Source organism: Anas platyrhynchos, chromosome 1 (genome assembly GCF_047663525.1).
Source record: "Anas platyrhynchos isolate ZD024472 breed Pekin duck chromosome 1, IASCAAS_PekinDuck_T2T, whole genome shotgun sequence".
Taxonomy (NCBI): Eukaryota; Metazoa; Chordata; class Aves; order Anseriformes; family Anatidae; genus Anas; species Anas platyrhynchos.
Genome location: NC_092587.1, coordinates 73872536 through 73897139, shown reverse-complemented (window position 1 = coordinate 73897139; position 24604 = coordinate 73872536). Strand labels below are relative to the sequence as shown.

The 24604-nt window shown below is 41.0% G+C and overlaps 1 protein-coding gene across 1 annotated transcript in view; it reads right to left on the bottom strand.

Moving 5' to 3' along the window:
* Positions 1–24604, bottom strand: part of EFCAB6 (EF-hand calcium binding domain 6) — a 78689-nt gene that overhangs the window by 5293 nt on the left and 48792 nt on the right. Inside the window, 7 exon segments of the mRNA XM_072033085.1 lie at positions 986–1135; positions 3578–3762; positions 4615–4792; positions 6665–6892; positions 11209–11274; positions 11277–11423; positions 14271–14396. Coding sequence (XP_071889186.1) covers positions 986–1135; positions 3578–3762; positions 4615–4792; positions 6665–6892; positions 11209–11274; positions 11277–11423; positions 14271–14396 — 1080 coding nt within the window.

Sequence of the window (24604 nt, the reverse complement as noted above, 5' to 3'; positions counted from 1 at the left end):
AGACTGGTTCTTAGAAATGCTAGGCAGCAAGCTGGCTTCCTGCAGCTGCAGGGAAAAGGGAGCTTCAGAAGCACACCCCATGACTGCTTTTTGCATTTAGGCATTTGCTTACTATGATGGAGCATCCCATCTACCAGTTTATCAGTTCTTCAAAGCAGTAGTGATAGGAAGGGGTGTCCCATGCATGTCCCCATGCAGCATTAAATGGGTTTAGAGACACACTGTATTATTTTCTTGCAACTGAGTAACATATATTCAGAACGCCTCTAGAACAGATAGTGATTATTATTCCTAGTAAAAACAATGTCAAATATTTTTAAATTAATTAAGGATTAAGTTTAAAGATTAAGCTAAGCAAAAGTCAAACTCTCTGTGAGCTACATGAAGAAGCAACTCCTGATTCCAGACTCTATATATCTAGAATACACAGGTGTATATTTGCTATTTGAGGGGATACAAGGTACCAAAATATTTGTAGAGGATATGGATCCCTCACCTGGTACAAAATTATGCTGCACACAGAAAAGTGAAGAGAGAAACCAGTACAAGGGACTCTCAGTTGGGGAGTACTTAGGCCCATTCCACATTCAGAAGGGAACACCCCAGTTGAAGGGCAACAGGATCCTGCAGCTGTAGCAGTGACTACAGGGAGACCTACCATAAGGAACTCATTCAATGCAGCCAACACTTCAATTCCCTTACCATGCATTTGTGAAAACTATGTATTTAAAGTTTGTATGGGGACTAAGATTTTCTCTATTTGATGTATGCTGTTATAGCAGGATCCCAACAAGATCCCAGACCTCCAGAAAGTATAACCATGTGGAGACCGATTACCATGAGCAAAGGTCAGAGCAAAGGCTATAGAGAAGCTAGGATGAGTTTATATATCCTAGTTCAGGACCATTCTTCAGAAAAATCTGTCAGGAAGCTCAGATTAAACTACTGTAATTTTTCTGACTATTTCCTGCTAAATGCAACTTACTTGTCTGAAATCTGCAATATTTAACAGTCCAGTACGACTTTCATCATAGGATTTAAAAGTTCGCTTCATTGGTCTCCAGCAGTGCAAGATCTGGGGCTGAATTCTCATAATTGGACTGCAAAATGACATGGTTTGTGGTCCAGGACTCATCTAACAAAGTTGGGTGAGAAATACGATCATTTACTAACATCATGGACACAACTGGGCACACTATAACGCAGAATGAAAAGGTACTGGAAAGTAACACTGACTTAATCGGCAACTGGTTGTCAAGTAGTTGTTTACATATTATTGCAAGATACTGTTTACACAAGATAACTTTAACCTATAGCATTTTAATATTCTTGGAAAGCGCAGATGGTATATTTACTTAATCACTGTCAACGCCCTAACTTTTTATTATTTGAAACTGATTCTGAAGTCAGTGTTACTTCTCAGATCTCAGTGTTTTTACATGTATTGTGCTTGTCCTTGTTTCAACTCCCTTCTTCAGTAATTTTTAATTGCCTGCAGTGTTCATTTTTCAGTGTTATTATTTTTTTTTTCTTCTTCTTTAAAATGACTGAATTCATAATCCAGCTATGGAAGCAGTATGGTATTTAAAAAAAACAATTCTCCATGTACATTTTCCTCAGTACCTAAAACACCTTGTAATCTGTTTTTTAACACCTCTGTAGTTCAACAGCTGGAAGATAGTGTAAATTTTACTTGGGAAATTGTGTCTTTTGTTGTTTTGGCCTGGCTAAACTCCTTATGTTGTTGTACCCTGAACACATGTGAACTGCAGAATTACTCCTTATGGTGAAATTCATTCCATTTGTACAAAGCATTAATACTCCAGTATTACCATGAGTAAGAGACTTTGAGAAAAGTCAGCAAGCCTCAAGCCACCTTTGGGATCTAGATGTGCTCTATTACCCTTTTATTTTCCTACAGGTCCTGCTCAACTTCTTCCCAATGCCTTGCTGATATTTTTATTTTAATTGGGTAAGCCAATTATGCCACATTTGTGCCAGCTGCACGTGAGCTAGTCTTCTGACAAATGTCTCATTGTGAAGGAAATGTACAGTGGACTTTATACAACTGCTTTATGGACAAGGGCACCATGCTGCACCTATATGTGTTTTAAGAGGCCTAGTGGTCGGCTACACCATTGTCCTGTGCTCTTGATGTATTCCTCCTTCAGAATATGTAGCTGAGGAATGTTTGGATACATGAATAATGCAATTTCCAACCCAAAACACTGTGCACTCTTGTGGGTTGAAGGGAGGGAAAGAGCTCTTTACAGTGAATGCAGCTTGGGTTATTTTCATAGCTCAGAGCCTGGATGAAGCCCTAGGACATCGATTCTCTCAGGCTTTTGAGAAAGCAACAAAAATAAAATAAAAAAGATTTTATTTGTTGGTTGTTTTTTTTTTTTATTATTATTATTATTCCTTTTGATATTTATCTGTATAGTTATTAGGTGGAATGGGGTAAACAATCTATGAGGAAATTTCATTTTAAATATTACATTATATAATGATTCTCGGAACATGGGCTGGGACCTTCATTATATTTTCTAAACAGAATAAATAAAATAAAAAGGATTCAGGACAACTACATACAGACTTAAAAATGACTGCTTTATCCACTCCAGAATACTGGGATAGAATTTTACTGCATCAGATTTGTATATAAATGAAACCTTATATAAGATAATGAGGTTCTTCGATGCAAAACTTACTAGTTTTGCCTTACTCTCCCTACTGGTAGTGAATTCTTGATAATTCCTAATGATACTTTGGTAGCATACCTTGGTAGCAATCTGCTTGTTCCACATCTGAAAACTATACAGTAATGTAATTTCTCTACAAAATGCTGCTACTAACCATGTCTAAACTAATTAGGCACAGTAAAAAAACAGCCTAAAAATGTAGCAGGCTTGCTGAATGAGCAGATTTGGAATTTGGCACTGTTCCTACTACAGAACTTGGTTGTGACGCTATTACTGATGACTTCCTTTCTGGGCCACTACAGCCAGTATTCTACATTTCTTCCAATCTTTTCTGCCTTTGAGTGGTACTATGGGCAAAGGGGAACAGCCTGTGGGTAACCGTCATTCATTGCAGCTTGGGGAATTGCTATGTGTGACAGGGAGAGCTGCAAGGGCACAATGTGGCTGATCAGTCCTGGCTACAAGACGTTCTCAGTGACCATTAACAGCAGTGCAAGTGAGATCTTCCTCTGGACTTGTCTTACAGGTCTGGGCATGGGGCAGGAGCACAGCCCCAGTCAGTCTGGAGCTACAGTCAGTAGCTCCAGACTGGGCCCTCCTGACACACATTCACTGCACATTTTATTTCTAACTTGATTTTTATTTAGTTCAGCAAAAGCTCTTAAATGTTTTCCACTAGTAATTATTATCCAAATTTTAGCAAATGTAACCAATTTACCATAAAACTTGGGTACAAGGCAGCACAGGGAGTTAAATCTTCCAGCTGAAGGAGATACCAAATAACAATTAATATAAGAGAATGCTAGAATACTATGTCACTACAGAAGAAAAAAAAAAAAAAAAGTAATTTTGATTTTTATATGCTTTGTTTGTACCGGTTTTTGTGGCTTCTGTATAATCACCCTTTGTAGCAGTGAGCTTTTCTGTGGTTTTAACAACAAGATACAACTCTGAAGGAAGTCACAGTATGCAAATTTTCCATTTTTCTTGAAATCATATTTTGTTGTTATTTGGTTAATTTCCTCTTTACTTAAACCCCAGTGGAACTTCTCTGCTATATCTGAAATAATACAGAAATGCAGAAAGAATATTCATTTTGTCATTCATAAAAATAGACAGTCATTGTACTGTACACGTTTTAGCAGGAATAATGTTGACAAGCTCAGTTTCAGTGACTGCTGCATAAATGTATTATGCAGCTATTGCTAGATGCAGGTATATACATATGCCTAAACTTATAGGGGTAGCAGTTCACATTTAACAGGGCTTCAGGGGACTGATAGCATGGTACTTTGATTTTAAATGCACAAGAAATATGCCTTGGTGCTAACTGTAATAAACATTCTGATAAGCTAACGTTCTTATACTGAGGAGTTTATATCTAATTACACAGGTGTGCATTGTCTTACCACACATGCAAATGTCCTAAGAAAAGCACTGGGAATTCTGTGTAGAAGAGAACACAACAGAAGAGCAGCATAGCTCATCTTGTCTAAGAGTAAAATCCAAGGTCCTTGAAATCAGCAGGCATTCACCCATCAAGACCAGAGCAGCCAGAAGCAAATACAAGATCACAAGTAAAAGATTGATGAAGCTGTTCAGTTATCACCAGGCATGCTAAGGGTGGTGTACTGGGAAGGTGATGAGATAGCTTGTATACAAACCAAAAGTATCAACAAGCATAGCCATGTTCTCTTTTTCTAAACAGTAAATAATTCTGAAGAGGAACATGAACTTTTTGCATCCAAGTGTACAGTAAGCTGTTCTGCTCTGCAGTAACAGGGTGGTACCTGGAGCAATCACACAGTGGATGCCAGCTGACTAAAGACTAAATGTTCCAATGGCCAGGACATCAGAAGGAAAACAGAACACATCGGAGAATTAATAGAGCACTTTTCAGATGGTAACAAACCTAGGAAGTCTGACACTGGGATTTCTCCTAGCTTGCCGACATCCTTCTCTTTGCACAGTTTAATTATGCTTCTCCAGGAACGTTGGATATCCTTTCTTATCTAATTTTCTATTGTTTCGCAATTAAGGACAGGTGTAGAACATGCCGTTGCTGTCTGAGGATGGCTGGACGCTGGTGTCTAAAAGCAAGAGATAATGGTATTATTTTCATCCAAGTTTTACTGGTTGTGTAGAGAAAACACCAGATGACAAATCCAGTTTCTGGCTTTCCAGACTTAAAACTAACGTATCACCCAAACCATTTTAAGTCTGTTTTGAATTGTGTCAGCATGTTAGAAAATTCTTAGTGTCAGAATGACGCTATTCATTTAATGGGCCTTGACCACTTTTTTTTTTTTTAGTCATTATTTTATTTACTTTACTTGTGAATCTTTAATAATTTCTCCAAACAGTTTCTTATTAAAGAACAGATCCTGTGTTTAAAAAAGACATGTAATACCACCTTAGAATAAACAAATCAATGCAAAGTCACTGAATAATGCAGTAACAGTACTTTGATTTGTTACTAGAAGAGTCAGTTCTACAGTGCTCATGTGCAGAGCCACAGAAAGAATAATGTGAGAGGATCGAATTGTTTGCTGTCTTTTTGACTGCTGCCTCAGGAGTACTGTGGGTGAGCTGGAAGTAAAGCCCTAGCCTACTTCTCTATTATGGTTGTACAAGCCATAGTTATGCTTCTAGGTCCAACAAATAATCTCATATTTAGTGAGACTTCCCAGTGCTCCCTCAGGGGTTTCTCTACTGCAGACTGTCTGAGGACTCGAGCACATTCCCATGCAGCAAATGCTGCAGGGATGAATGCTGATGGATGAACATCAGGCTGGCTGGGGTCTGTCCAACCACTATGAGTTCTGGGAGACTTACATTCCCTTCCTGTTGTCTTACACCATCCGATCTAGCATTCACAGTCAGCAAGGAGAAATTTTCCAGTGCTTTCTCTGAGAACTGGATCAAAGCATGAAGGACACACACAGCTAATTGTCTGGGCTTTTCAAGAAAGAACCTACAGTTATTGCAATAATTGAGCTAGCAATGGGCCAGTGTTTAGATTTACCAGCTGTGACAAGTTGTTTGCATCTTTAATTTAATCAATCTGTCATTTCTTTTTCAGTAGCTAAACATCTCCATGTAGAACTAGTTAGAAAATCCAAGCATGTTCCAGGCACTGAATAATTCTAAATATTTTATTTTTCTTCTGTAGGCTTGATTATAACCAAAGAACATGGAATAGGTGCATGTAGATCCACAAAGGGGGATATTGAACATTTCTGCCAGTATTTGTTTCCAACCTGTCTGTCAGTCCTGTCACTAGCATAAGAGGCCAGAATGGAAGCTGGGGAGGGGAGGGGGGGGAGATTATTATTGACATTAAGCATATTGACATTATTGACATTAAGCATAGATAGGAATGCCAAAGCAAGACTACTGCCTTCCTAATCCACTTCTCTTATCTCTCTTTGAGGTCTTATGATTAAGTCTACCAGTAAGACTAACATCCATTAACAGCTGTAACAGCTGTAATTTGGCATCCACCAAAAAGCAGAACAAGACCAGCAGAATGTAAACACCAGGTAGAAAACTGTAACTTCCAATCCTGCCTAGCCTTCTCAGATGACCATCTACATTTTTTATGTTGCATTTTCAGCTGTTGAGCCTTTGTTTACTTTGTTCTGAGAAATGTGATTGTGCTTAAGAATAGAAATTTTATTTGCCATACAGCTCTGATGGATGTGCCGAAGGTAACAGCAGGGAATATTACTGGTATAAATTGATATATATGAGTTGACTTCAGTGGAGTTACAATTTGACCCGATTTTTGTCATTGTAAAGCAAATATTTTACAAATAACTTCATTTGCTTATTAGCAGATTTTCATGCCTGATTTCCTTGGCAATCAATAGAAACACCTTCACTGAGTCCCACAGGTATTATTTTCAGCCTATGCACAGAGAAAAAAAAAAAAAGAAAACTCATAAAACAACCACACTTACACTCTTTTGCCCTACTAGGGGAGATAATGTATTGGGACACTCAGGCTGAGAAGACACTTGTGCTTCCTGCATGGCATGGGTAGCTGGCTTGGTAGAAGTTGCAAGACTAGGAACGCTGAGAGTGCTTGATGGCATTGTTACGAGTTCTGAGCTGAACTTTCTCAAAAAGTCCTGATATTTCAGCCACCCACCAGCATCAACATCCACTGTGTTCCAAAGATTTTCAAACTAATGAAGAAGCAAAAGATGACTTTTGCAAATGTTAGTTTTACAACAGCATCCCCTAAGGTACTAACAATGTGACAAAATGTATTGAAAAAAAAGGAAGAAGATGACTCACAACAGAAGGAATCCTAGGGTTCATCTTATTAAAAAAAATAATAATAATAAATCATATCTTCTCTGCAGAAGCCTGCACAAAGCTGGGAAAACAATGAAAAAGGGACTTCTGCAGAACATTTTTAATTGAATTGAGCCCTTAGTGTGCTGGTTATACTATAAACCCTGTGATTAGACACAGTGATCGAGGTGCTGTATAGAAGAATAACATTTTATCATGAAATCTAAATACATGCTGCATGTGTGTCCTGGCTATGTACCATTAAGGAAAATTTTTCATGCTATTGGGTACACACAAGTTCTACAGCCACCTCAGTAAGCCATTAAGGTTCCTCAATTATTGTACTTGCATCACCAAATTATTTCACCCCAAGGGCAAAAAATGAATCAGCATGAAAGAACACAGCAGAAAATCTTTACAGCCTTTCGAATCACATAAAGTTATGAGATACTGCCAGGAACCATACCTCTACAATACTGACAGCCTGTGAAAGTCCTCGGGGCAGCTGCTGATGCCCTTGTTTCTGCTGCCTGAAAGGATCTGTGGAGGTCTGATGGCTGCTTGGCACAAGGCAGGGCAGGTATCCCACTCTCTGCGTGATGTATGGCACTGTAAGGATAAGGTTGGGCTGTTTTTCACTGAACAGCTCTTTATTCCATAAGTAGCTGTACTGAATTGAATGGGACTACTCATGATATAAGCTACTAATCAAAGCAGGGATTATCACAGTCTGCCCTTCAATGAGCTGCACTCATTTTGCAAGTGTTTCAAGAGCCATCAGTATGCTTTTTTTGGGGCCTTCATTGTTGATTTTTAATATAAATCTATTTGGGAACCTCAGATTGCTTTTGATTTGATCTTTTTCAGCAGAGACTTAAACCCTAAAGGAAACCAGTCACCTCTTTGATGCATGTGCCAAGTCGCAGTCAAACTTCAAAGGGCAAAGGATACATTTTGAATTTCCTTTCAACTTTCCCCCGTTGGCCTGGCTGCTACCACATTATGAATTATAAACAATTCTATTTTGCACTTGTGATTACACTTCACACTTCATGTGAGGATCTCAAAGTGTATTACAAACTTCAATTAAATCGAACAATACCCCAATAAACTGGGTTAACTATAGTTAGAAACTTTCAACAGGCAACAAAATGTAGCCATTTTGAGGACTGCAAATAGTTAGGCAAGTCAAGGTAGTTCAATCAGAGGAGGAAAGTGCCTGTAATAAAAAGGGGGGTGTCACTCAGGAAGATATTAATCAACACCTTGTTTGCCATTTGTTTACACCTTTTATGAGAAAGGCCACACTATCAGAAATTCAGAAGACCAAGAAGCCAAATTTCAGGAAGAATGTCTTCATCTATTACTTAATATGGATTCCAAACAAGTCTTGCTAATAGCAAACAGTAGTAAGTGGCCATCATTCAGAAGAGGATAAAGATGGCATTTTTTGTGAAGTCATCCAGACTATGACTATTGGTAACACTTTTGTAAGAGCTCTGAGCAGTGACAACACCTTGAACAGCAGGGGTCTGGTTTAGCAGTGGCAAATCCTGTACCCAGATTGGAAGGCTCTCCTGGAGCCTCTTCATATAGATATACATAGGCATATCTTTGAGAGACCTGTCAAAATTAAAATATCTGGAGATATAGGGCTTGAGTCTCACTCACACAGAGGCTGCTGCTTACATAAATGAGGCTCCTCAGGACTGCTTCTCATTGCTATTATAGATGACAGTTTCTATCAGGATTTTTTTTCTTTACTTCTCTGAGGTTCTTTTAAGCATAAAATAACTCCTGTGTCGTTTCCGTTCTTCTTGAGCACAAAGTAGACAGAATCTAGTCTGGACAACTTTTCAGCTGGAGATGCCTGCCATCCTGCTTCTAAAAAGGAAAAAACAAGAGATTTTTCACAACTCAGTACTATGTGTGCCTGCCTGCCTTAGAATCATAGAATATGCTGAGTTGGAAGGGACCCACAAGGATCATCGAATCCAACTCCTGGCAGCACACAGGTCTACCCAAAAATTCAGACCATGTGACTAAGTGCACAATCCAAATGTTTCTTAAACTCTGACAGGCTTGGTGCAGTGACTGGGGAGCCTGTTCCAGTGCGTGACAACCCTTTTAGTGAAGAACCTCTTCCTGATGTTCCGCCTGAACTTCCCCTGTCACAGCTTGACACCATTCCCACGGGTCCTATCGCTGGTCACTAAAGAGAATGGTCACATTGCTGATCACTAGAGAATAGATCATTGCCTGTCCCTCCACTCCCCCTTGTAAGGAAGCTGTAGACCATGATGAGGTCTCCCCTCAGCTTCCTCTTTTCCAGGCTGAACAAGACAAGTGACCTCAGTCATTCCTCATATGTCTTCCCCTCTAGGCCCTTCACCACCTTTGTAGCCCTCCTCTGGACACTCTCTAACAGTTTCATGTCCTTTTTGTACTGTGGTGCCCAGAACTGGACACAGTACTCAAGGTGAGGCCACACCAGTGCAGAGTGGAGCAGGACAATAACTTCCCTCAACTGACTAGCAATGCTTGATGCACCCCAGGATACAGTTGGCCCTTCTGGCTGCCAGGGCATACTGCTGGTTCATATTCAGCTTGATATCAACCATAACCCCCAGATCCCTCTCTGCAGGGCTGCTCTCCGGCATCTCATCACCCAGTCTGTATGTATAGCAAGGGTTGCCCAGTCACAAGTGCAGGACCTGGCAATTGCTCTCATTAAATTTCATGTGGCTGGTGATCACCCAGCTCTCCAGTTGGTCCAGATGTCTCTGCAAGGCCTTTCCACCCTCAACAAGAGTCAACTCCTCCAAGTTTAGTATCATCAGCAAATTTGCTCAAAACACCTTCTAGTCCTACATCCAGAGGTTAGCCATGAAAAAACCCTGGATCTTCCACTCAGTGGTTCACAGGGATAAGGAAACAAATTTCCGCTTCTGTTTTCATCTGGTGTGGAGGCTCCAGATTTAAGAAGACCTGGCAGTTGCTCTTGGTACCTCGCCAGCAATATGATGACCAGGAATAGAGCACAGGCCATTTGTTCTATAATTTTCAAGGGGGAAGCAGAAAATACTTTGATTTTTTCAGTGCTTTCATTTGCTACTATACATATGTATAGCAGTGCCCAATAATATGGCAGACTCTCTACTGTAATTACAAGCAGACCCCACTCCTGTCTGCAATTTGTAGTCAAAAGTGCTGGTGGGAAACACTGGGACAAAAAATCAGAGGATATATACGTGCAATAAACAAAGTACCAAAATAATTTTCAGGATCTAGACAAGCATAAGAGTTCTGTGTCTCATCTTTCAGTTTCCAAAATAATATTGATGCAGTCACAGACATGAAGGTTGGAGTGCTGTTAAGTAAAATATTAAACTTTGTAATCAAGGTTACCTCTGGTTTGATTATTCACCTAGTTTGGGACTAGGAAAAATCACAGTGACACATCATTAGCAAAGATAAAAAATTGCATCTTTTTACTTTAAATCCAGCAGAAACATAATCTTAGGAAAGATGGGAACCTCAGATTCCACTGAGATTAACACAGGTCTAACCAGGTGCTTTGTAGAGACAGATTCATGTCATGACGTTCATCACTCAAGCTAAGTTCAAGGTTACATAAATTCTGCTAGCGCTAATCTGGGAGAATCTTTAATCCAGAAAAGTAGCTGAGAGGTGACTGGGAAACATCAAATGCTTGCCCTTTTCTTTGTCCAATGAGGGCAGGACAAAATAGCTACTGAGGAAAAGGAATTTGCATTAAATCCCCATGAAAGTACTTTCTACTCCATGTCGACAATGTGCCTCCCTACTCCTCACCCCCATCGAATTAACTCAAAATTGAAAAAAGAAACTTTTAAAATAGTGAATACACAAATGAAGAGCTAAGAAAAGAGAGCTACTGCAGTTTAAATTCACAACAGTATTAGCAATAGCATCTCCGTGACTTTGTTTTAGAAAGCCTGTGGTTATTATAGTTCACAGCTATACTCAGAGATAAGGAAAAAATGATATCCCACAAATGTAGCAACCAATGTTCATGGAGTGACTCTCAAAACATTTTCATTTCTTCCAAATTGTTAAACAAGTTCTTGCCTATTCAGAACAATCTGTAAACACGTCTATAGCCACAGTCAATTTACCTGCTGTACGCTTAAACTAACAATAAAAAATAAAAGAGTTTTCTTACTTGCTCTTCAGTCAGCTGTTGAAAATATCAGTTACAAATATCCCAGAACTCCTCTTTTGATATCGTGTGTTATCTTTTGAAGAGTCAATATCTTTAAAGTCTTGTGCAATCCTGTCTAAGTAAGCAGTTGCTACTTCTGATACCTGCGAGAGTTTGCCTCTCTTTGACAGCTCCCAAGAAGATTTAGGCAGAATGACTTTTTGCCCTTCCTCAGTCTAGACAAAATATACACACAGAATTAGTAATGGATCCACTGAATAAATTATAAATCACGGTGTGGCATTCAGCCAGCCGAAGAGGGAAAAGTCGACAGAGAAGGCGGTCTTGGAGATCCTGCAGGCAGTAAAACCTGCTTCCAGGAATTCTGGTTTATACCACAAAAGAGAAAAGGGGCTATATACATAGTTAAGGGGAAAAATAGACTCTATAAACACGATCCAACTGGTGACAGGCCAACAAAAATCGCAGAATTCCAAGACTGACCTACAGATTTACAAGGGTCTAAAAAATTGGGTTATCTTACAAAGAGGGCTATTCTGTTAATACAGAAAAAGGGAAGTAAATGCTAACTAGTCCAAATATCCCAAATACGTTCTTCTCATCTGAATAGTCTTTAGCACAGAGTGGAAATCTATTTGATTTAAAGGACATTTCAGTCCTGAAATGAAAGAGACGACAATTACTTCCCTTCCATTTCTAAGTCCCAGGTATATTCACTGTGGCACTTTCAAATCTGTTCACCCACAGTAGGAATACAGCAGCTAAATATTGCAGTTGAATATTGCAAAGGTAGAGAATGTGTCAAGGTAGAGCAGACAAGGGGTTGGGAACACGTGTGTTAATGCTTGCACGAGGTGTGCACCAATCCTTTTTTCTGTGTATTGCTGTCAATTTAACACCAGTGTGTGGCTGTTAAAATCTACCACCAAAGCTTCCTCCTAACTAAACTCCCATTACTGCAGGGTGAGAATTCACATTTTGAGTAAATGCAGTAGGAGGTCATGTGGCAAGCAGAGATAAAAGCTGCAAAAGTTGGTTGGAATACACTGCAGAGCAAAGAACTGCTGTGCTTTGGTACAGTCATACCTTAGAATACCGAAAGATTCACTGTGCATGCAAAAAGATACATTTCATAAAATTAAGTATCAGTGAAGCCTATATAGCATTTGCATTCTATCTCCAGCAAGCTCAGTTTTTAAAATGGAATCAAGTTTTACTTATAAAATTAGTCCCAGGAATGGCACAATAATAGTAATTAAAAAGCAGTACCAGAATTTTGAAAAGGCAACTACTTATTTTCAGGAACAGAAGCCAACTTTCCACCCACTGGCACTGTCTAAACTAAATATGTAAAATATCTTGAAAGGAAAGTTTTCACAAACAAAAGTAGTAGCCATCTTTACTATAGCTATGGTAAGAGGTAAAAACAACAACAACAACAAAAATAAATAAATCTGGTTTTGGTCCAAAGATGTTTCTTTACAATGTGTTAAATGTTACTACTATATTTTATACCTCCATGTTTAAGCATATAAGCATTGCCACCTTCCTGCTCCATGCAATATGAAATATCAAAAAAGAAACAGATCGCTTTTTGTCCTGAGTTCCTGATTCCTTATCACGTCTCACATGATCGCTATAACTGAATGGAAAATAAAATATGTTTCTTACAGAACTGCAAGAAGTCTGCCTCCGATCAGAAGACTCCCCTATTTTCAGATGCAAGTAACACTTTTTATTATTAACCATGCTTTACATAAAACATTTCTGCAGGATAGGTATTACAGCTGCATTACCAAGAGAAGAAACACAAGAAGTGGAATTATTCATGCAGACATGTAGCCAGGTCCTTGCTGTTGTCAGAAAATGAAGATTGCCAGGCATGGTACAGTACCAGGCATACCTTCTGCCTGCAGGCCAGTCTAAGACTAGAAACCACGTCACCTCTGCTTTTAATTATTCTTATGAAGCCAAAGACTTAGAGAAAGAATTACTGCCCTGGAACCTTTTAAAGAAACATATATGGAAAGTGTAAGCTTTCATAATTTATTTAATTTCAAGAGCTTATTTATTTATTTATTTATTTTTATTATTTCATAAGACCTAACACTCTTTGATCTTAAAATGGTAAGAAAGCTAATAAAAATAACTTGTTCTTCTTGTAAAGCACAGATTGAAAACTAGAAAACCATTTATATCCAGTTATTGCCTTTCATTCATCTATGACCTTCAGTTAGTACATTCATTGTAAACCTGTGACTGTATAATCTGCAGCTAAAATTATCACCTTTAGCCGAAGTAGTCAAGTTGGGGCCTAAAATTTCAGAGTCTGGTCTGGGCATCTGGATTTTTAAGTACACACAGTGTGGGTATGTTTCTTAGCTTTGCTGTGTCTCAATTTAACCTCATGACTGAAAGGAAGTAACAGAATGAATCTGATTCAGAGCTGTGCAGTTTATGTCCTAGTGGTGCTTACAGACAATTTATAGAAGAATTTTTTGGGGCTAGAAAAAGGGATAGTTCTCTTTCAGCTGATTTTCTGCTATTCACTGCAATGTATTCCACTCATCCCATCAAACTCTTTATTTATCTCGTTTCAGAATTCAGGGGACAGGGCTCTGTACGCTGCTCCTGCTCTGTAGTTTCTCAAATCGCTGTAGGTCTTGGAGAGTTACCTGTTCCACACCATGCCAGCTGATGCTGTAGGCTGTTACCTCCAGACTACCTGACCATCCTGCTCAGCACCTGCGTACCAGGAAGGCTCTGAGCAGGCATGAGACCTCTCTAGCATCTCTCAGTTCTTCACAGACTTTTATGTCTCTCCTAATACTACTTGTAAGAGCCTTCAAAGGATCATGCAAATCCACTTTCACCTCCTGCTTTTGCTAAGAGAGACATTATTGCAAGGCTTTTCTCATGGGCTGCTCTATGTAGATCACTTGCCATTCAAAGTAGGGCTGCATTTTTATTCTTTAGGAAGTTCTCTGCACAGTCTCATGTCCTTTTCTATAAATGGCACGACTATGCTGATTAGTAATAAAAGAAGGCTCCACCACCCATACCTGTTCAGTGAAGCGCCATTCCTGCAGCTCCTTCCTGTTTCTGGAAGAATTTTCTATTAAGTTGTTGTTGATGTTGTTATATATTATTATTATTATTATTGTTGTTGTTGTTGCTGTTGTTGTTGTTATTATTAATATTATTATTATTAAATCAGAACATCCAGATAAATTACAGTTTCTCTGGCCTTGTCACAAGTCTGACCTTTCTCCCTTTCTGGGGAGGTTTAGACAGCAAAGGTCTTGGGAAACTGCTTGCACAAGAAGCCTCTTGTATCTTTACCTGAAAAAAAAAGATGCAATTTTCCTCTTTGTATGTGAGAATGACCTTTGCCAGGAGTAATCATCCTTTTGACATTTACATAAGTTGTAGAGGTTTCTGTGCTTACCCTTGGGACTATCCTTTACCTTAACAACAAGTATCTTCAGGTTGTTTTCCATAAATTGCTCTTCCCTAAAGATGTATGGAAGCAGCAGAGTTAGTTGCCTGAGTGTGGTTTGGGGTGGAAAGTCATTTTGTTCTTGTGTTCAAACAACCATATATTGTTTGGCATATATTGCCACCAGCCAGCCAGTTCTAGCTCTTAGAATCTGATTAAAAAGTTTCATTATTACAGAGAGGCCTGTGTTCTACCACTGGTTTGTAAGTGAAGCTATATCCTCATCTGGCAATGATCAGTTTAGCTCCATTTACCTGAGTGCTGATTTACACCTGCTGAGGATTTCATAGCTGGTGGGCAAAAAGAGCTTGTAATAATAAATGTGATTACAAATAAAAGATGAATACTCCAGTAAGGGTCATTTTGTAAGGTAGCATTTTTGTTTTGACCAACTGTTTGCAACTGACATACTCAAGTTTTGAGGTCACATTTGCAGGATAAAACACTCTGTAGTGTTTAGCATTTGTAATGGCATATGATGATTTGACAAAATGATTTAACACAATGAATCAAAGACTACTCTTTTGTCAAACTTTGCCTTGTCTACAAAAATGCCACAGCCCTCTACATGTAATTAAAATAACAGCTGTATTAAATAAATATGAAACATTAAGCCTAGGTAGAACTGTATCCAGTTCTCTGAGAAGCAGGAGCCATGGGCAGGACTCCCTGCTCTTCTGTCTCCCCAGAAGTGTCTAGTCCATCAGTACTACATCTGATGGTCTAATACTATGTTCTCAAAACCATTATTGCTCCTTTCTCCTTTTCCTTCTCTTCAAATAAATATAAAGTGAAGGAGAGGCTTTCATCCCAAGGAAAATTTTGCCATTTTAAAATTTTGCTTTCTAGCCTTAAATAGGGGCAGAAGCACAACTGGGGGCAAGCTGGGTAGCAGAAATTCCAAAAGATGCTGTTTTGAGAGGGGCAGAATATATTATCTGGGATTTTGTTTCAAGAAATAAACTTTCTGAGCAGTTTTGGTTGTAGTATCCTGTAGGTATTTTTGTTAGACCTTTTTGTTCATTACTCTAAACAGAGAAGGAAAGGGAGGTACAGCGTTGGTGAGCATTGTCAATAGGAAGAGATCTCAAGTAATCCTGGCACAGTGAGGTATGGCACATTGTAGTCACAGGGAGGGCAGTGCAAAGAAGAGCAGAAGCAATGAAGGGAAATTTCTGATCCAGTTTCACTATGTATTATTAGTAACTTGGGATTATATCATGGCACAAGGAAAGATTTTGTGAGGAATGTTTTAACAATTCCAATTCGTGTCCATAAATTCGTGTCCATAAAGAACAATTCTGTTTGAATCCTGTCTGCCTCTGGGCCCTGCACTGGCAATTTAATTCTTGAACCACAGATGCAGTGTATCCCAGTCTCCCCTTCATTCCAGTCAATTTATCACGTCTTCAGAAAACACTCCCTAAATTTATGAACCTGTTTGCTTTTGTTATTCCGGACTTCTATTTCTAACAGTTACAGCCTTTTTTTTCCTGTCTTCTTCGAGATTAACTTAACACTGCTATAGATGTGTCTGTGAATGGCTGGGGAAGAATGTTTTAATTACTCGTGAAGCATCAAATAAGAAGCTGTTTGTGTTTGATGTCTGGGAGTTTCAGAACAACTGATAACAACTAGTGACTGTTATGGGATACTATGAGGATCCTTGGTATCTGGCCAGGGGGGGCCAAGAGATTAAGAGGAAGAAAAAAGAAGCTGAAGGACGGTTGGGAGACAAGACCTGTGGAGAGTGTACAGAGAGTGTTCCATAAACTTGGAATAGTGCCGAGTAAGTACAAAGGGTGAGAGGAAGACTACGAGCCTTCAGCATGAAAGACCCCTAGAGACCCCCAGAGGAGACTGATGCGCATGCTCCAGTAGGAGGAACTGGACCCCGGAAGCTAATTATAATAATCTATTTTTTTTAGAAGTAGTAATGAATATGTATTAGTCTAGGTGCATAAAAATCAGCTGCTTGATGTAACTGGTGTGCGTCCTGGTGGAGCGGAGACTCCCGGTGCACCCAGCGCTGTTTGCTTACCTCTATTCCTTTATAATCTTTTAATAAATCCTATTTTTTTATTTAATCCTAATTTGAATCCTGAGCCATTTATAACAATTTGGGGGCTCGTCCGGGAGGGCTATAGTTCCTGAATTCTGATTTAATCTAGGAGAGGCGCCCCACCATTTGGTGGCTCCTGTTTGAGTCAGATCGGGACTAATGCCATTCTGAACCTGAATAAAGGTAAGCAAAGAATTTGATTTTTTTGAGCTCCCTTGTTGCCGGCTGTTTTTTGCCCGTAATTCTGCGCGCGAAGATCCGGACGAAGACGACAGAGTCGTTTGGATACCGTTCGGTTGGATTCCGGTGTCCGGGATCAAACCGGATGAAGACGACAGTCGTTTGGATACCGTCTGATTCGATCCCAGACGAAGACAGCAGAGACGCTGGTGGATACCGTCCGATTGGAGTCTGGACGAAGACGACTGATTCGTAAGATACCGTCCGGTTGGGTAAGGGTACGGTTGCCAGTTTTTGTGTGTGTGAGTGTAACTGAGACTTCTAAAGTCAGCGTGGAGGTCTTTTTGTTTTCTCACTGGTTCTAATCTCCTGTCGGGGGGGCTGGACTGGTGAGAAGAGGGATACGTGGGTGGGTGATAGGTCCTAAACCCCCTGCAAGACACTCTCACTGGGCAACCAAGGGCTGTGGGAATTGCCACTAGTAAAATTCCCGGATGGGTCAGATAAAATCGAAGACCAAGGACCAGAAAGGGAGCAAATTACCAGATATATGACCAAAAAGTCCATTATGAATAATGATTAGAAATTGGAACAATAGGGGCCCCAGAAAATTAAAGAGTAAATTAAAAATGATCCAGTATTTTATGACAGAATGACCAAAAGAACCCTTAAGACCCCCTGTATTTTGATCCACGGAGGACGGGGTCTGTCAGGCTTTGAACATTAATAGTAGAATACCCGTGGATCCAGAAAAGAGCAAGCTGAAACATTGGAATTAGAAATTAGAGAGCAATTGATTAAGAATGAATATGTGCTACTGTGCTGTGCTGCGCTTATACCTCCAGATAATAGGAGCCTCTCGGGCCCTGAGAATCAGACCAAAAACAACCTCATGGTTCAGACTTTAATCAAGGGGTCTAAAATAAGGAGGACTGTTCATAAAGGGACAGGTTATGCATATGTATAGGAATGTTTATGTATATGTAACTTTTTACTAAAGCAATTTGTCACGTTAGGCCTGCACGACTTTGGGGGGACTACCTGCCCCGTGCCGCACGGAACTGAGTAAACATACCTACTTTACAATCTTACTGATTGTGGAGTCAGCTTTCTGTGAGTCATTTTGGTGAGCCAGGCAGGAGACACTCTGCTCGGCTGCGGGATCGGCTGCAGCGTGGACGCCCCTAGGTGCACCCTGAGCGTTTTGCTCGGAGGGGACTCCACTCTCAGCTGCTCACCACAGGAGCAAAGATCTCCTGAAACTGCAGACAAACGGTATGTTTTCAGCTGCTGGAGGGATACTAACTGGAGTGTTAATAATTGTATGTGTTTTTATGTACGTATTTTGTGTTGAAAGTATTTGTGTAAATGTAAGGGTTTGAAACAAAGTGTTACAAGTCACTTCACGAAGAACACAGTCAGAGACAATACTTATTTGGTTGGTTATCATTCTAAATTATATTCCTGTGGTATGAATGAGATGTGCTGGAGGCCTCCGTGTGCGAGTGTGCTGTGTGAGTGAGACGCAGCGTTGCTGCAAAGCGAGTGCAGAGTTCCGATCCGTTGTTCCTTACTCTCCGCAAGAGAGTGGGCAGAGACGAACGAAGTGCTTGACAGACTGAAAAGAAGTGCTGTTTTATCCAAGTTTTGAGTGGTGGTGCCTAATATATGGGCCCGGTGTATCTTGTGTATCTTGTGTATCCTATTTTTGCTCTTAAATGTTTTGACTGTGACAAGAAAAAGGCAGGAGCATGATATGACATGCTTCCTGCAACATATGAGGCCCGCACAGGCCGAGACCTGGACTCACTGAGACCCAGACTCGCTGAGACCTGAACAGGCCGAGAGACCTGAGTGGCGCTGAGAGACCGGAGCGGCGCTGGGAGGCCCGAGACACTACGGAGGGACTACCGCTGGACGGAGAGAGCCCTGAGAGATGCTGCAGAGCCACAGACGGCTCTGAGAGACACAGAATAGACCTGACAGAAGCTGCAAAACAAGGGGAAATTGAAGTAATTGCAGAACATCCGAGATCGAGTTGCTACGGGAGACCAGAGGCGTCAGTGGACACCGGTAGCTGACCCTCAGCGTGTGGCGAGTCCGCACATAGCAGAGGGGCGGACATCAGGACCCTGCAGCCTGTCTGACATAACCATGGAGGCAGTGGCAGCAGCGGCTGTGCTGCTTCACTCTAGCATTCTTTTTATAAAAGGTTTATCTTGCAATGCAAAAAAAGACTATTAGTCCCCAGATCGGTGTTATAACTATTGCTAATGACGACTTAGCTCTATTGCAGGGCAGGAGTGCAGAGACGCAGATTACACTGCCAAACGACCACTGGCAGGCTCTTTCACAAACCTAAGGTTGCAGCTGGCACTGCCTGCAGCCGTATAGCAGACGTTACACTCTCTTTCCTAATTAGTAATCATGTGTCTTATCCATTTGTGGTGAATGGCCAGTGACAAAAAGAAAAGGGGGGAGACAAAGACAGAAACGGTACAAGGAGGATGCCACTGACACTAACAGCATGGGTAATAGGAGTAGTATAAGTGACACAGGTGACGGTGCAGGGCGCTCTGCCTGTTGCTCGCCTTTGCCTGACTGTGCACTGCTGCCGACGGTGCTAGAGTAAAATGTGAAGACTGCTCAGATGGCAGTGATGAGAGTGCTTGTGTGAAGAAGATGTGTGAAGCAGATGTGTGCTGAATCTGACTTTGTGTGCAACAGTGGTCAGTGTGTGCTAAACAGATGGCAGTGTGATGGGGATCTGGATTGTGAAGATGGGTCTGACGAGAGTGCTGAGCTGTGTCATATGAGAAGATGCCGGGTAAATGAAATCAGCTGTGGTCCTCAGTCGACCCAGTGTATCCCAGTGTGCCATGGAAATGTAATGGTGAAAGAGACGGTGACAGTGGAGAAGATGAGGAGAATTATGGCAATGTGACTTGTAGTGCAGCAGAGTTCACATGCAGTAGTGGACAATGTATTTCCAAAAGCTTTGTCTGCAATGGTCAAGGTGACTGCTCTGACCACTCAGATGAATCTTTGGAGCAGTGTGGCCGCCAGCCTGCACCTCCGGTGAAGTGTTCTGTGAGTGAGGTGCAGTGCGGCTCAGGTGAATGTATCCACAAGAAGTGGTGATGTGACAGAGATCCTGATTGCAAGGATGGAAGTGATGAAATTAACTGCCCTTCTTGGACCTGTGGACCAGACCAGTTCAGATGTGAAGATGGGAACTGTGTCCATAGGAGTAGGCAGTGCAGTGGTGTGAGAGACTGTCTGGATGGCACTGATGAAGCAAACTGTAACAATGTTATTCAGTGCTCTGGACCTGGCAAACTCAAGTGCAGAAGTGGAGAATGCATAGATATCAATAAAGTGTGTAACCAGCAGAGAGACTGCAAGGACTGGGGTGATGAGCCCCTGAAGGAATGCAACATAAATGAATGTGACTGTCCAGCTGGGAAACTGTGGAGTTAGTGATGAATGCCAAAACCCTGGTATCTGTAGTCAAATCTGTATCAACCTGAAAGGCTATCAGATGAATCCTGCTACAGGAACCTGGAAAGGGCCATACGGCAAAGCAAATTAGATAACCGTTATTTAACTTGTCAGAAGATAAAAAAGAAAGTGTTTCAACAAGCAGCCACGGGAGGGAAGAATCACTGAACCCTCGATGTGAGGGACTGTACCTTGTTTTACTGACTACTGAAACAGCTCTGAGAACCGCAGAAAGGGACCCATGCATCCAGAATAAAAGGACCAGTAACTACTGGAACTTGGAGGGTTGAGTCCGCTCCTGGGAAACTGAAACTCATGCTAAGGAAGAACTAATATTCTGGCAACAAGGCTCTGCATGAATTAAGGATGCCAAATAAAGGGGACAAGCCTGAAGGGAGGAAAGGGAGAAGGCAAGACCGGGGCAGGACCCTCCACTGCGGTGTGTATGGTCTACCGAGGGAGGCAACCCCTATGGGTATTGACTGCCGAGTGAGAGGGCCTCGACTGGACTTCTCCCACACTAAGGTCAGGTTGTCCTGAGAAAATAACATAAGAACCTTTTTTTTAACCTATATAAAATTGTGATTCGTTTTCCAGGAGCTGGATCACCCTGACAGGCCGAACGGTAACACAAGCCTGAATCAACCCTGAAGGTGTTTGCCTATTATGATCCAGATACGTGGGCAGAAGACAGATCCTGGGACTATAGGACCCCAGTATATATACTTAATAGAATAATTAGGTTATTAGCTGTAATAGAAATAGTTATAAATGATGAGAACTGCTTTGTATCAAAATTGCCTAGCTTTGGTTTATTTACTAGCACAAGAAGGAGAAGTCTGTGGAAAATTTAGCTTTAGTAATTGCTGTTTAAAGATTGATAAAAAGGGTGTTTCTTCCTAGTAGCTGATAGAATGTTATGTTCTGGTTTAGGATGAGAAGAATGTTAATAATATGCTGATGTTTTAATTGTTTTTAATTGTTACAGAGCAGTGTTTACACCAAGCCAAGGACCAAGCCAAATTCAGCTTCTCACTGTCCTGCCAGCAGGCAGGCTGGGAGGAGGGCCGGACTGCTCGGGGTTGGGTTGGGCATCGGACAGCAGGTGGTGAGCAATTGCATTGTGCATCACTTGTTTCGTATACATTATTACTAGTAGTAATATTATCATCATTATTATTGTTATTATTATTATTATTATTTTCTTGTTATCTCAACTCACAGGCTTCACTTTCCCATTTCTCTCTCCCATCCCAGAGAAGGAGAGGGGGGGAGGTGAGCGAGCAAACACAAACCTGGAAGGATATGGAATGGGATTTATTTTCATGGCTGCCTGGTGGACCATGGGTTAAAAGAGTGTTATTTTTATTGTTATGTGGTGTAAAGATGTTATTGTTTATACCTTGTATGATACCTTGTCTTACATTATTAATACACCGGGTGATAAACAGTACATTGGTAATAACTTCGTTAAAAAAGGAAGGGAATATGTCAATTATGATGCTTAAGAATTGGACCCTCCAAGAACAAACTGATGAAATCCAATTATTAATAACAGAAGAGACACGAATTGGGGATATTAAAAAGAAGATAAGGGATTGTGAGGAATGTTTTAACAATTCCAATTCGTGTCCATAAATTCGTGTCCATAAAGAACAATTCTGTTTGAATCCTGTCTGCCTCTGGGCCCTGCACTGGCAATTTAATTCTTGAACCACAGATGCAGTGTATCCCAGTCTCCCCCTCATTCCAGTCAATTTATCACGTCTTCAGAAAACACTCCCTAAATTTATGAACCTGTTTGCTTTTGTTATTCCGGACTTCTATTTCTAACAGTTACAGCCTTTTTTTTCCTGTCTTCTTCGAGATTAACTTAACACTGCTATAGATGTGTCTGTGAATGGCTGGGGAAGAATGTTTTAATTACTCGTGAAGCGTCAAATAAGAAGCTGTTTGTGTTTGATGTCTGGGAGTTTCAGAACAACTGATAACAACTAGTGACTGTTATGGGATACTATGAGGATCCTTGGTATCTGGCCAGGGGGGGCCAAGAGATTAAGAGGAAGAAAAAAGAAGCTGAAGGACGGTTGGGAGACAAGACCTGTGGAGAGTGTACAGAGAGTGTTCCATAAACTTGGAATAGTGCCGAGTAAGTACAAAGGGTGAGAGGAAGACTATGAGCCTTCAGCATGAAAGACCCCTAGAGACCCCCAGAGGAGACTGATGCGCATGCTCCAGTAGGAGGAACTGGACCCCGGAAGCTAATTATAATAATCTATTTTTTTTAGAAGTAGTAATGAATATGTATTAGTCTAGGTGCATAAAAATCAGCTGCTTGATGTAACTGGTGTGCGTCCTGGTGGAGCGGAGACTCCCGGTGCACCCAGCGCTGTTTGCTTACCTCTATTCCTTTATAATCTTTTAATAAATCCTATCTTTTTATTTAATCCTAATTTGAATCCTGAGCCATTTATAACATATTTGTCAGCCTGAAGCAGATGTAATACTAACATGCACATATCCTAGAAGGGGTATTTCTCTGGAGAATGGCTGTTCTACGCGAGGACAGAGTTTGTGGAGCTGCTGACTAAGGGTAGGCATGTGATCAGCGGGCCTGATCAGTCTGGTGCAGAAGGTCACGACTGCTGAGTCATCTGTCTGCCCCAGTAACTGGCCCAGAGCAAGAGGGCCAGAGGTTCAGTAGATGAAGACTAATGAACAAACCTATAAAACTCCCACCCACAGAACAGGGAAAAGCACCACATCTGTACAGCAGGTCTTCATATATTCTTGGTGCAATTGCACAGGAAGATCATAGGTGCAACTGAAATTCATCTTCCCATGCCTGAACACAGTGCACAAGGGTTGGCTTAATAACACTGATAAATTTGTGAAGCACGAGTATGGAAAAATTGAGGAGAGGATGCCACTCCTCTGTTGCACGGTCTTTTTTGGTTAGTTTGTTTGTTTTTGAGCTCCAGAACTATATAGTTACAACAGATACAGTGTAGAGTTGCACTCAGTGCAAATCAGAGTTTTGGAGAGTCACAGCACAGTCACCCTCTGTTTGTGGAGCTGGTAAGCTGCATCAGTGCTGTCCCCTCTGTTGGTTTAGGAATAGTTTCCAAGAGCATGAGGAAGCTGCTTCATTTGCATTTTCCAGGTAGGGGTTGCAGCGCTGCTACTGCTGAGAGCAATGTGATGTGAGACCAAGTGGCTTAGCTTTGTAGACTCTCCAGCAGCAACATGTCCAACACAGATGGAGACAGCAACAACAGACCCAATGCTTTTCATTAGTAAATAGTGGATACTAGTCCTGGGACCTGGAGGCACACTTATCACAGTGCCAGGCTTCAAGAAGAGATGCACATTTGCTATACCCTCCTAGGTATAATCCTCTCACGGGTACTGGTCCAAAGAGAAACAAGATCCTCTCTGGCAGGAAGAGCAACAAGCATGAATAAGTGAGCCTGTAGTTTTGCAGGCAGGTAGATATGTACCTAGCTGGAAACAAAATGTACTCAGCTAGAAAAGAAAGCACTTTGCAGCATGAGACCAACTGCAGAGAAACTCAACAGGAAGCTAAACACAAACAGAAATAGAGAACTTGGTGTGCAAACAGGAAGTTCAGGACAAAGCTAAATCAAATGCCTACTTGGATTTTGAAATGTTTCATGATTTTTCCTGCAAAGAAGTTCTGGAAATCAGCCCAGTTTCCAAATTTCATCATTTTACATTACATCACCTCTAAAAAAAAAATAAAAATGGCAGTTTTGCCAAATATGGTTCTACTTACTCCCTTTGTCAGCTGAAAGACACACATGCCAGCAAATCCCTCATTAGCTCAATTCCTGCCCTTGAATGGGCACAAACAATGGTCTATCCCTTCTCTCCCTCATCTCTTCAACCTGACCTGCTCTCCTCCTTCTCACTGCTGGTCTCGACAGCTAAAGGTTTATTAAGCTCACTGCAAATCACTCAGCAGCCTCCACAGCAGGAAGGCTAAACAACACAAAACAATTGATCGCAATCCTTCCTTTCCTCTTGTGTTACCCACTACAGTGTAGGTGTGCTGATTCTGTGTAAAACCTTGTCCTAGATCTGACCAGCACTCCCTCTACTATTGCTTTTAATACATTCTTTCCTTTTTTCCC